The sequence below is a fragment of the Rhodotorula toruloides genome, assembly GCF_000320785.1.
Source record: "Rhodotorula toruloides NP11 unplaced genomic scaffold Scaffold15, whole genome shotgun sequence".
Classification (NCBI taxonomy): domain Eukaryota; kingdom Fungi; phylum Basidiomycota; class Microbotryomycetes; order Sporidiobolales; family Sporidiobolaceae; genus Rhodotorula; species Rhodotorula toruloides.
Window position 1 is genome coordinate 422,381 of NW_015622975.1, and position 11,584 is coordinate 433,964.

At 61.7% G+C, this 11,584-nt stretch overlaps 7 protein-coding genes across 7 annotated transcripts in view; 3 read left to right on the forward strand and 4 right to left on the reverse strand.

The window, feature by feature from the left end:
- Positions 1-191: 191 nt before the first annotated feature.
- On the reverse strand, positions 192-841 carry RHTO_01905 (uncharacterized protein; the record flags this gene model as incomplete). Its single annotated transcript, XM_016415584.1, has 5 exons — positions 192-343; positions 423-435; positions 519-549; positions 626-742; positions 801-841. The coding sequence occupies 5 exons, from the start codon at positions 839-841 to the stop codon at positions 192-194; spliced, it is 354 nt and encodes a 117-aa protein (XP_016272558.1).
- A 383-nt stretch (positions 842-1,224) lies between these two features.
- RHTO_01906 (het-c2 protein) lies at positions 1,225-2,444 on the reverse strand (the record flags this gene model as incomplete). The annotated part of the gene is made up of 6 exons (XM_016415585.1): positions 1,225-1,389; positions 1,454-1,589; positions 1,757-1,875; positions 2,108-2,166; positions 2,261-2,345; positions 2,424-2,444. 6 exons carry the CDS (start codon positions 2,442-2,444, stop codon positions 1,225-1,227), a joined length of 585 nt encoding a protein of 194 aa, XP_016272559.1.
- Positions 2,445-3,368: 924 nt separating this feature from the next.
- RHTO_01907 (translation initiation factor eIF-4A) lies at positions 3,369-5,788 on the forward strand (the record flags this gene model as incomplete). Its single annotated transcript, XM_016415586.1, has 9 exons — positions 3,369-3,397; positions 3,637-3,717; positions 3,799-3,816; positions 3,882-3,938; positions 3,998-4,049; positions 4,114-4,807; positions 4,873-5,180; positions 5,684-5,707; positions 5,777-5,788. 9 exons carry the CDS (start codon positions 3,369-3,371, stop codon positions 5,786-5,788), a joined length of 1,275 nt encoding a protein of 424 aa, XP_016272560.1.
- Positions 5,789-6,342: 554 nt separating this feature from the next.
- On the forward strand, positions 6,343-7,669 carry RHTO_01908 (ubiquitin family protein; the record flags this gene model as incomplete). Its single annotated transcript, XM_016415587.1, has 2 exons — positions 6,343-6,729; positions 6,794-7,669. 2 exons carry the CDS (start codon positions 6,343-6,345, stop codon positions 7,667-7,669), a joined length of 1,263 nt encoding a protein of 420 aa, XP_016272561.1.
- A 334-nt stretch (positions 7,670-8,003) lies between these two features.
- On the forward strand, positions 8,004-9,295 carry RHTO_01909 (ubiquitin family protein; the record flags this gene model as incomplete). Its single annotated transcript, XM_016415588.1, has 3 exons — positions 8,004-8,336; positions 8,392-8,817; positions 8,879-9,295. 3 exons carry the CDS (start codon positions 8,004-8,006, stop codon positions 9,293-9,295), a joined length of 1,176 nt encoding a protein of 391 aa, XP_016272562.1.
- Positions 9,296-9,545: 250 nt separating this feature from the next.
- RHTO_01910 (ubiquitin family protein) lies at positions 9,546-10,860 on the reverse strand (the record flags this gene model as incomplete). The annotated part of the gene is made up of 2 exons (XM_016415589.1): positions 9,546-10,421; positions 10,477-10,860. 2 exons carry the CDS (start codon positions 10,858-10,860, stop codon positions 9,546-9,548), a joined length of 1,260 nt encoding a protein of 419 aa, XP_016272563.1.
- A 315-nt stretch (positions 10,861-11,175) lies between these two features.
- Positions 11,176-11,584, reverse strand: part of RHTO_01911 (ubiquitin family protein) — a gene marked incomplete at both ends in the record, with an annotated part of 1,720 nt that continues 1,311 nt past the window's right edge. Inside the window, one exon of the mRNA XM_016415590.1 lies at positions 11,176-11,511. Within this exon, the coding sequence (XP_016272564.1) occupies positions 11,176-11,511 (336 nt within the window). The remainder of the gene's footprint in view (positions 11,512-11,584) is intronic.

Sequence of the window (11,584 nt, forward strand, 5' to 3'; positions counted from 1 at the left end):
GCGACCGGGATGAAATGAGGAAGGGCTGCTCTGAGCGAGAGAGTACGAGACCGTCGTCAGCTTCAGAAGACAGAAGATCTGCCTCGATGGAGCGCACAGGGAAGATGGGCGCACGAGAGCGTCGCCATGATCGAACATGCAGACAAGCTCGACGCGAGCAGTCGTTTCCTGGTTGATACGCCTCGTTTCGGTCACGCCTTTGCCCCCTGCCGCTGCTCGCCTCCGACGTATCCCACATCGTATCCCCCGCCTGAGGGTGGAGCGTATTGCGAGCTTGCTGCGCCGGTATTGGGGTGCTTCGAGTCGGCGGAGTTCGAGGAGGAAGGGGCGAGGGCGGAGTATTCTGCGAGTGAGAGGACGGGCACGAGCGAGGGCGTGATCTGGAGGACGGAGAAAGGTCAGGAAGAGGGAAGGGGACGTACGGCAGATTCCGCACTGTGCCGTGAACGAAGAGGGAAAGAGGGAGGTCAGCGAACGCTTGTCGCTTTGTTGCCGCTCAGCAGCGTCCTTCAACGCACGAACAAGATATGCTTAGCCTTGAACGGCACCCTGCACACACGCAGACCACACTCATCAGCCTCGATCCAACCCAGCACCGCCTCACCGTCATCAACCTGGCACTCACAGCGGGATCCAGAAGAAACTGAACCACTGCCTGCGCTTGAATGGCTGGAGAGAGTGGTTGCGGCAGCGCGGGCACTCGAGGGGCCCGTTGGAGGCGGAGGAGGGGTCCGGTTTGAGTCTTGCGATGAGAATGAGGATGTCAGCGGAGAGAGAGGGAGAGGGAGGGTGGAGCGCACTTGGTGTCGAGTCCGCAGACGAGGGGGATGCAGAAGAACATGGCAGCGAGCGAAGCGGAGTGAGCGAGAGAAGTGAAGGAGAGGAAGCCAAGAGTCGGGGACGGCGAGGAGGAGAAGGGGAGGGAGCGGCCGACGGGAAGCTGTACTTCCGCTAGCCTGAGAAAGTGTGTCTCGTGCTGCCTATGAAGCGAAAAGAAGAGCGCCGTACGTCGGGGCAGAGCGAGAAGAGGGAAGAGGAAAGGAAGCAAAACCCCCAAGGACGCCCTCGTCGCGCGAGACAGACGATATGCAAGTTGCGAAATGCACTGTGCGAGAACACGAGAACCAGAGACGAACCGCCGCTGCCCTGCCATCACCATCGCAGGGCCCATCAACCCCTCCTCCCTTTCCCCCCTCCTCCTTCTACCGGACGACCAGCGCCCCCTTAGAATCCCTTCGCATGTCCACCCTTCTCGTAGAACGCCTCAAGGCGCTCGATGATCGCGCCGAGAGCCTGGTTCCACTTGCTCAGTTCCGAATCGACGGGCGCTTCGGGCGGTCCGAGTTTCGCGTAGAAGTCTTTGCGGTACGGGCAGGCCTTCATCGCCAACTGCGTGTCTCCCCATCGTCAGCTCGCACGCGAGGCGAGTAAGAAGGAAGGGAATGGAACGAACGGCAAAGATAGGCTTGACGACGAACGAGTGGTACTTCTTGAGCGTCTGCTCGTACGCCTTGGAGAACGAGTCGGCGAGCTCTTCGGTCTTGTCGGCTTGCGAACGCTGCAGGGCGACTTGGGTGAACTTGAGGCCGCTGTGCGTGCAGAAGCGTGAAATACGAGTCAGTACGAGTTTCTGGCTCGTCCGCAAGGTGACGACAAGCATGCAGCGTTCCTCCTCGTCAGAATGAAGCGCTGCGAGCCTCCGACCCTAGACGAGCCTCCCTCTTCCTCGAAAGACAGGCACACGAGTGAAACGCACCGCAACAGCCACAACAACCCCTCGGTCGCAGTCCTCTTCTTCTCGCCCTTCTCGTTCTCGACGAGCTGCTCGAGCGTTTGGGACTGGGCCGGGTGGGCGGCGTACCGCGTGCGGATTTTCTGCGAGCCAGGAGAGGGAGGAGAGGGAGGGGGTTAGCGAGGGTCGAGAAACGGCGTCCGCCGGAAGGGCGCGCTGGAAGACTGCAAGAATACGCCGTGTTTTCTCGAAAAGGAGAAAGACCGCCTGCAATCGCAAGTTCGCCAGCAGACTCCTCCTCGACTCCTCATCCAGGCTCCTCGTCCGTCCTTGCCTCTTCGTCTTTGAGCAAGCACAGCACGAGTGTGGACTCACGGTAACGTTCCCATTCATGTCATTCTGCACAATCGTGAAGCTCGGGTTGCCCAGCAAGTCTGTCGCCGTCGAACGCCCCCACACGCGACGGGCACGAACGCATCCTCGTCAGCGCGCTCTTCCAGACGAGCTGAGAGTAGGAAGAGAGCGCACCAAACATCTTGATCAGCCCCTCGGTCGCCTCGAGGAACGCAAGGGTGTCGACTCCCTGCTCCGTAACGGGCACGTCGACGAACGACTGTTCGCTCGTCCCAGGCCCCCGTCAGCTCGCTCGTGTTCACAGGAAGGAGATTGGGTGAGGACGAGCCTTTTGGACGGTGTCGAAGTAGGTGGACATGGCTGGTCGTGTGGATAGAGTGAGGAAGGGAAGAGGAGGACGCGGAGCGGCGCGAGAGCGGGACGAGGGGGACATGCGTGTCTTTGCTTTTCGAGGCTTGCTTGCACTGGAATGGGTTGTGAGGGAACGGGGTGCATTGCGCTACTTCTACTGCACCGAACGCGCGACCGAGAAGACCTTGAGAGGGATGATTTCGCCTCTCCCACCCTAAGGTGTCGATTCCACCCAGCTGTCTGGCCCACGTATGTCGTGTCGAGGCAGCGCTTGGGCCTGCACAAAGTCGCCCATCATCGAGGGAGGGCTGGAAGTCGAGACGCGCTACGAGAGCGAGCGGAAGAGGGACAGGAGTAGCGCGTGTGCCGCCAGACGAAAGCCGACAGCCAGATCCAAGCGCAGTCGTGCGAGCCAGTGGTCTTTGCGGCAAAGCAAGCCAACAGCATGACGCTGGCAGGCCCGCCAGACCTCGTTGGCGGCGCTGAGGGGAGCCTGGACGGGTCGAGCGAGGAGACGGAGCGCATGCTGTCGGCCTCCTCGTCGCTTTGGCGAGCGGTGATAGGCCATACGTAGTCAATGAGGAATCGTGCGCGCCCTCCGAGTCCATCAGCTCAGCAGCAGGCGTGTGTGAGCCGTACAACCCCGGTGAGCGAGTCGGGAGGAATGCGTTCACAGCTTGACGACGACGGCAGCTGGCGGTGTGCGAGTTGGACTAGGTAGGAGCTAGTGATCCAGTGAGTAGAGCTGAACCTAGCTAGAGCCTGCCAGTGCGAGCGAGCGAGCGTGTGGTGAGTGAGCGCGGGCCACTCTCGTCGACTTGGGCGAGCGAGCGTCGTCCGCCTCGTCCTCCTCGCAACACCCGCTCGCCCCGTGCTTCAGACAGGCTCACACCCCGTCTGACTCACACAAACCACCTCACAAACACCCACCATGGCGTCCACCACCCCCGCGGCTACCAAGTGAGCTCACTCGACCACCCGTCCTTTTTCGCACCACCACGAGGCACACACAGCTCGCCACAGACAGCGCGCCGAGTGGAACTCTGTGAGATGGCGAAGGAACGGTTGCATGAGGGCAGCAGGGACTCGAACGGGACTCGCACGAGCAGTGGCGGGCGCGATACAGGAGCCAACAAAGGGTCACATCGCTCACCGAGAGGCGAACACTGACCTCGTTCGTTGTGTTCGTCTGCGTGCAGGCCCGAGACTCCCGCCGCTGAGGCTCCCGCCCAGGCTGCTGGCGGCCTCGAGAACCCCGAGGAGGGCCTCATCGAGTCCAAGTGAGTGGCCACCCGCTTCCGTCTCTCCTCGTCTCTTGTGCGCCGTGCTGACCTTCATTCCGTGGTGTGTGCGTGATGTAGCTGGGACCAGGTTGTCGAGTGAGTCGCGCCCGTTTCCGTTCGAGCTTAGTGACCCGGAAGCTCACCTCGTTTCCGCCCCACAGCAACTTTGACGACATGAACCTCCGCCCCGAGCTCCTCCGCGGCATCTACGCCTACGGGTGAGCTGGCGTGCTGTACCGGAGTTCTCGGACGGGAGCTGACGCGAGGTTCGGTGCAGTTTCGAGCGCCCGTCGGCTATCCAGCAGCGCGCCATCATGCCCGTTGTCGCCGTACGTCTCGTCCATCCTAGCTTGTCGTCCGTACGACCACTGACACGGCGCTGTACGCGCGCAGGGCCACGACGTTATTGCCCAGGCCCAGTCGGGAACCGGCAAGACGGCCACCTTCTCCGTCTCGATTCTCCAGTCGATCGACGTCAACCTCAAGCAGCCGCAGGCGCTCGTCCTCGCCCCGACCCGCGAGCTCGCCCAGCAGATCCAGAAGGTCGTCATCGCGCTCGGCGACTACATGAACATCGAGTGCTTCGCCGCCGTCGGCGGAACCTCGGTCCGCGAGGCCATGGCCAAGCTCCAGGAGGGCGTCCACGTCATCGTCGGCACCCCCGGACGTGTCTTTGACATGATCCAGCGCCGCGCGCTCAAGACGGACCACATCAAGATCTTCTGCCTTGACGAGGCCGACGAGATGCTCTCGCGCGGTTTCAAGGACCAGATCTACGACGTGTTCCAGCTCTTGCCGCCGACGACCCAGGTCGTCCTCCTCTCGGCCACGATGCCGGCCGACGTCCTCGAGGTCACGACCAAGTTTATGCGCGACCCGATCCGCATCCTCGTCAAGCGCGACGAGCTCACGCTTGAAGGTATCAAGCAGTTTTTCATCGCCGTCGAGAAGGAGGAGTGGAAGCTCGAGACCCTCTCGGACTTGTACGAGACCGTCACCATCACCCAGGCCGTCATCTTCTGCAACACCCGCCGAAAGGTCGACTGGCTCACCGACAAGCTCCAGGCCCGCGAGTTTACCGTCTCGGGTGCGCGCACACAGTCCAAAGTCTCCCTCCCGAGCGCGCCTTTGCTGACGCCCGGTCGTTCGCAGCCATGCACGGCGACATGGAGCAGGCCCAGCGTGAGGTCATTATGAAGGAGTTCCGCTCCGGCTCCTCGCGTGTCCTCATCACGACCGACCTCCTCGCCCGCGGCATCGACGTCCAGCAGGTCTCGCTCGTCATCAACTACGACCTCCCCTCGTCCCGCGAGAACTACATCCACCGTATCGGCCGTGGCGGTCGTTTCGGTCGCAAGGGTGTCGCGATCAACTTTGTCACCCAGGAGGACGTCCCCGCGCTCCGTGACATTGAGCGCTTCTACAACACCCAGGCGCGTGTTGGCGGGAAGAGGCGCGTTGTCCGGTCTTGCTGACAGTGTCCCACTCTTTCTTTCTTCCCTCCCTTCTTCTTTCTGCCTCTGCTTGCTCCGTCCTCGTTTACGACACGCTCTCGGCATTCGCTTCCTTGTTACACCTGCGCTCCGGCCCGCTCGAATCGACTTGTGCAACATCCACCGCTCGCCATCCGACTTCCTCGCTTCCTCGCCCTCCGCTCTCTTTTACTTGCACCATCTCTCCTTCGACAAACGCCTGCATCGCGCCCGCCTTGTTTGACCGGATCTGGCGCCATTCGATTCGACTTCCGCCTCCTCGACTCGCCTCACCTCGCCTCATGCTCTGGTGCGCCTCTTTTTCCTCTCCACTAACCGTTCCTCCTTCTCCGTGCTGGCGTGTGGACGCTTCCGCCTTCGTGCTCGTCCTCGCTCGCCTGCGTCGACTCTCACCCCCTCGACCCGGCCTGCCCCTCCCTGGCCTCCCCGCCTCTCCGCCTCACTCGTTCCGGCCGGCGTCCGTCAAACAGATTGACGAGATGCCAATGAACGTTGCCGTAAATTGTTGCCTAGGTTATATCTATAGCAGACGGAAACGCTGACTCTCCGACTTGGCCGCGCAGGACCTCATCTAAGCGCACCCACTCCCGCCTCCTCCTCCCGCCGCCTAGACCCTTTGCTCTCACTGTACTCCACTCCTCCTTCTCGTCCTTCACGCCACTGCCGACACCCATCCTCCCGGCGCCGCGACGCACCCCCTCAAAAGCCTCGGGTCGCGAGGGTCCTCCTCCTCACACCCCCACACCTTTCGCTTTCCTCCCGCACCGTAGCAGGCATTCCAATCACCTCCCTTCTCTCCTCCTACTTTTACACTCGGTTACTGTAACTTGGCTTTCTACCCTTCCAGCGTTGGCGAACGACAGCTGTCTAGTCGAGGCGGAGTCGTCGGCAGCATCGGTATCCTCCTTTCGCTCATTCGTGCCGGCAGCGAGCTCACAAAGCTCGACAGTTGCCCGTCCAATGCTCACTTGGCCGACAGAACAAGGTCGACTGCCGCTCACACCGCGACTCGCCCTTGTCAGCTTGTCCCTTGTTGCCCCTTCGCTCGCTCACGCTCACACGGCTTGCGCGGCTCGCTTGACCTGCTACAGCCGTTGGACTCGCTCCTTTCTAGCCTGTACACACGGTCATGGCCCCTGCGACGCGGTCGACCAAGCGTGCCGCCTCCCCTCCTCCCGACTCTCGCGCGACCCGTCCGCGCCTTCCCTTCGCCTCTGTCGCATCCGTGCAGCTCGTGATCGTCCACTACAAGGACCAGCAAGTGTTGCTTCGGGTCGTTAATGGCAAGTACGATACATTTACCGACGCTGTCGCTCAAACTTTCCACTTCCCTCCACACTGGGTCGACACCGTCGAGCGTGAGATCGAGGGCAGCTGGGTGATGCTCGACAAATCTGTCTGGGAGGACCAGATGAAGGAGCCGTACGCGGAAGTGTGGCCGCGGTACAGGGTGACGGCGGAGCAGCATCCGGAAGGGACGATGCGGATGTTCGCGGAGATTGAGGGCGACAAGACGGTGCGGTTCCGTCTTCCCGAGGCTTTGCTGCCGTCACAGAGTCACTGACAGTCATCCGCAACAGTACAAGCTCTGGGTATACAGTTCCGACTCCGTCGACAACGTCAAACGCTTGATCCACGACAAGCTGGGCATTCCGGCCGACCAGCAGCGCCTGATCTTCGAGCGCAAGCAGCTCGAAGATGGACGTACGCTCTCGGACTACAACATCCAGCGCAACACTACCATCCAGATGGTGTTCCGTCTGCGGGGCGGCAAGCCTGTCATCTACCTCTTCCCGCCGACTCCACTCGACTCGGCGTCCGTCTCGGTCACCCTCGCACCCGAGTGGCACTTCTTCGCCCTGTATCCCGTGGTCAACCCGGTCAAGTGCGGAAACGGCGAGACGACCGCGAGCTGGACTGTCTCTGCGCAACCCGACGGCTCTCTCGTCGACCTCGCCTCGGGCCTTGAGCTCGCGTACCTCTTCTGGGAGGCCGAGTCGTACAAAACGATGTCGAACACCCCCTCGCAGCTCGCCTTCGACCCGTCGAACCCCTCGCTCGACGTCTCGAACGGCTGCGCGCTTCCCTTCGCCGCCTTCCTCGCCCACCTCGACAAGACGCTCGCCGCTCTCTCGCTCCACACCGCCGCAAGGAACGACTTCGTCACGTACTGGCTCTCGCACTTCACCCGCATCCGCGACGCCGGCCAGCACATCGGCTTCCGCTTCCTCGTGCAGGCCGACTACGAGCGCGCCGCCCGTCTCGACGTCGAACCGAAGCCTGATGTCGTCACGCGCGTCTTCCTCCTCTTCAAGGGCGTCGATGCGGAGGACGCGAGCGAGTGGAAGAAAGCGGACGAGGTTGACTGGGTCGAGGAGGTCGGCGTCCAGGTCGACAAGATCAGGGACGAATCCCTCTTCCGCGTGCTCGAGTGGGGCGGAATGGAGGTCGTCTAAGTTGCGTCGTGTTCACGCTTGATAGCTTGTCATCTACGCTTGTCTGCTTCGTTGTTGCCTCTTCTTTCGACTCGAGATGGGGAGATCTCGCGACCACCGCTTCGCTGGGCGCTGGAGGACTCACACTGCACCCGCCGAGAGCCTGCACACCGTTGCAGCCCTGCAAAGCCCTTCGCGCGCGATAACCCCTCCGCCCTCATCGCCTCATCGCTCATCGCTCTCTCCCTTCTTCCCTTCACTCGCTCGCGCTCACACCGCTCGCACAGGCTGCTAGAGCCGCTCAGCCCGCTCTCAGGCTCCTCTCGAGTAGTCCTTGCTTACTCGCACGCGCACCATGGCTGCCCCCGCCTCCGAGCCAACCGTCGTCGCCATCGTACGCTACAAGGACCGCCAGGAACTGTTGCGCTTCCCTGACTCGACTTACGACACCTTCTGCCGTCGTTTGAGCAGCGTCTTCTTCATCGCGACCCCGTCTATCCTTTGCGTCGAGCGTTCCATGCCTTCTCTCGGTTGGGTCTGCGTCGACCCGGCAACCTGGCAGGAACAAGCTGGGGAGAGGTTTGACAACGACTGGCCGTACTACCGAGTCATCGACGGCGACTGCCCAGAAGCCAAACAACACTGCAGGAAGATCACGATCAAGCTCGAAACGCCCGGAGGAGGCAGAGTGCGTCGCCTGATCGTTTCCAGCTCATCAAGCGTATACTAAAGCGTTCATGTAGACCAGCATCGACATCGAGCATTCTGCAACCGTCTCCCAGCTCCAAGCTGCCGTTGCGACGGCAATTGGGTTGCCCGTCAGCCAGCAGCGTCTCCTCCTCCACGGCGAAGAGCTCTCGGACGGGAATGCGCGCTTGTACAAGTCAGAGATCACGGCGGGCGTGAGGATGACCGTCGAGCTGTCCAAGCCCGCAGGTGTCCCCGTCATCCAGATGTACCCTTCGGCTGCCCTTCGATCACCTTCCGCCTCGGTGACTCTCACGACAATGCTGTCTTCGCAGTGGCACTTCTGGCACGACCCCGAATTCCTGTTCTCGACTCGCTATCCGCGCGAGATTGAATTCAAGGTCGCGACGAGCCTTGACAGCGACACCTCCGCGCGCTGGATCGTCCCCTCGAGTGCCATGCGCAGCCAATGGTCCCACGAAGTCGCATTCCCCTACGCCTTCTGGCCGGTCGACCCTTTCGAGACGAGCTCGTCTAACGCAGTGCCCAAAGGCGCTTCCTGCGTTCCGAACTCTCAACTCTGTCAACGGCTGCTTCCTGCCTCACGAGGGCCTTTACGATGCACTCTTTGACCTCTTCTCAGCCCTCGCCCTCCCGCACGAAGCCTCCTGGACTCTCGCGTCGCGCTGCAAGCGCCGAGTCGACGAAGATCACGCCCTGGCGTTCCGCATTCTGCCGCATGAGGAATACGCCGACTTGTCTTCCCTCGACGTCCAGCCACCTCCCGATGTCACGACCCGCATCTTCCTCCTCTACAAGGCGATGGGCAAGGATGAAGTGAAGGACTGGACGCACGCAGACAAGATTGAGTGGGTCGAGGAGCTTGATGTCGATGTTGCTGCCGCTCGCGACGAGTCTCTCTTCAGAGTCTTCGAGTGGGGAAGCTTGGAGGTTTCGTAAAAGGGACGCATGATGTAGCTTGCTTGCAGAGTACCCGCTGACGAATGGAACGAGGGTGATTGCTCACGATTCAACGGACCGCAAGCGAGTCGGCGGAAGCGAGAGATTCGGAGTTGACGACATCTTGAGCGACAGTCTCATCGTGTACAAGCAAGTCGCGGAATGGAAAGTATGCAGTACTCATTTCAAGCGAAGGTGACCAGGCGCAACGTCGTCAACGCCCGTTCAAGCGATTTGTGCGCAGCGTTAGCTACACGACCTCCATGCCGCCCCACTCGAGCACGCGGAAGAGCGACTTGTCCTCGGCCTTGTCGACCTGGACGCCGACCTCCTTGACCCAGTCAACCTCGTCCGGCTTCTTCCACTCGCTCGTCTGATCCGCATCGACGCCCGTGAAGAGCAAGAAGACACGCGTGACGACGTCCGGCATCGGGTTGACGTCGAGATGGGTTGCGCGCTCGTAGTCGTCCTGCGCGAGGAAGCGAAAGCCGATGTGCTGACCGGCGTCGCGGATGCGGGTGAAGTGGGAGAGCCAATACGTGATGAAGTCGTTCCTCGCGGCGGTGTGGAGCGAGAGAGCGGCGAGCGTCTGGTCGAGGTGGGCGAGGAAGGCGGCGAAGGGGAGCGCGCAGCCGTTCGAGGCGTCGAGCAAGGGGTTCGAAGGGTCGAAGACGAGGTGCGAGGGAGCACTCGACGTCGTCTTGTACGCCTCGGCCTCCCAGAAGAGGTACTTAAGCTCGAGGCCCGAGGCGAGGTCGACGAGGGAACCGTCGGGCTGAGCAGAGACAGTCCAGCTCGCCCTCGTCTCGCCATTTCCACCCTCGACCGGGTGAACGACGGGGTAGAGCGCGGAGAAGTGCCACTCGGGCGTGAGGGTGAGCGAGACGGACGCCGAGTCGAGTGGAGTCGGCGGGAAGAGGTAAATGACAGGCTTGCCGCCCGTCAGGCGCAGGAGAAGGTGCAACGTACTGTCCTTCGCAATCTGGTAGTCAGCAAGCGTGTGTCCGTTCTCGAGTTGCTTGCCGGCAAAGATGAGACGCTGTTGGCAAGGCGAGATTCCCTCGACGTCGCGGATCATGTCCCTGACGGATTCCAAGCTCGCGTCCGGAAGCACCTCGAGTGTGATCTGGCCAGATATCACGTCAGCATGCGCAGGTGACGCTCAACAGGCCTCGACTTACCGTTCTGCCCGTGAGCGTCTTGACGAAGATCTGAATGGGAACGCGACCGCCGATGACCATGCGGTAGACTGGATACAGCTCGTCATAGCGCTTGACAGCCTGCGCCATCCAGGCCGTTGACCCGATTGCTGTCCATCCGCGTCCAGGAACGTCGCGCTCGATGCCAGTGAGAGAAGCGTGCTTGACACAGAAGACACGCCTGATCTCCCTCATCGCGGTGTCGTAGTCCGCCGACGAGATGCGCACAAGTACCTGACGCTCATCGTCTTTGACCACGGCCAGGTAGCAGCATTCCACAGCCGGATCTTCGCGAGCACGCTTGGTCTTGGAAGGATCGGAAGGGGGCGACGCCGCGCGCTTGTTCGAAGTCGTCGGGGGAGCCATGAATGCGTGTACGAGCGTTGGGAAGGGTCTGCGAGCGGGTTGAGCAACTCGAGCAGCCTGTGCGAGTGATGGAGCGCGAGCGAGTGAAGGGAAGGAGGGAGAGAGCGATGAGGGGGAGGGCGAAGGGGTCATCGCGCGCGAAGGGCTTTGCAGGGCTGTGCCGGCAACAAGAGCTCTCGACAGGTACTGTGCGAGTGCTCTAGCGCCCGGCGAAGCGATTGTTGCGACTACCTCCCCTTCTCGACCCGGCGAAGAGGCGACGACGAAGCAAACAAGCGTAAGATGGCAAGCTATCAAGCGCGAGCACGACCAGGACTAGACGACCTCCATCCCGCCCCACTCGAGCACGCGGAAGAGCGAATCGTCCGTGACCTTGTCGACCTGGACGCCGACCTTCTTGACCCAGTCGACCTCGTCCGGCTTCTTCCACTCGCTCGTCTGATCCGCATCGACGCCCTTGAAGAGCAAGAAGACACGCGTGACGACGTCCGGCATCGGGTTGACGTCGAGGCGGGCGGCACGCTCGTAGTCGCTCTGCACGAGGAAGAGGAAGCCGATGTGCTGGCCAGCGTTGCGGATGCGGGTGAAGTGCGAGAGCCAGTACGCGATGAAGTTCCTCGCGGCGGTGTGGAGCGAAAGGGCGGCGAGTGTCTTGTCCAGGTGGGCGAGGAAGGCGGCGAAGGGAAGGGCGCAGCCATTCGAGGCGTCGAGCAAGGGGTTCGAA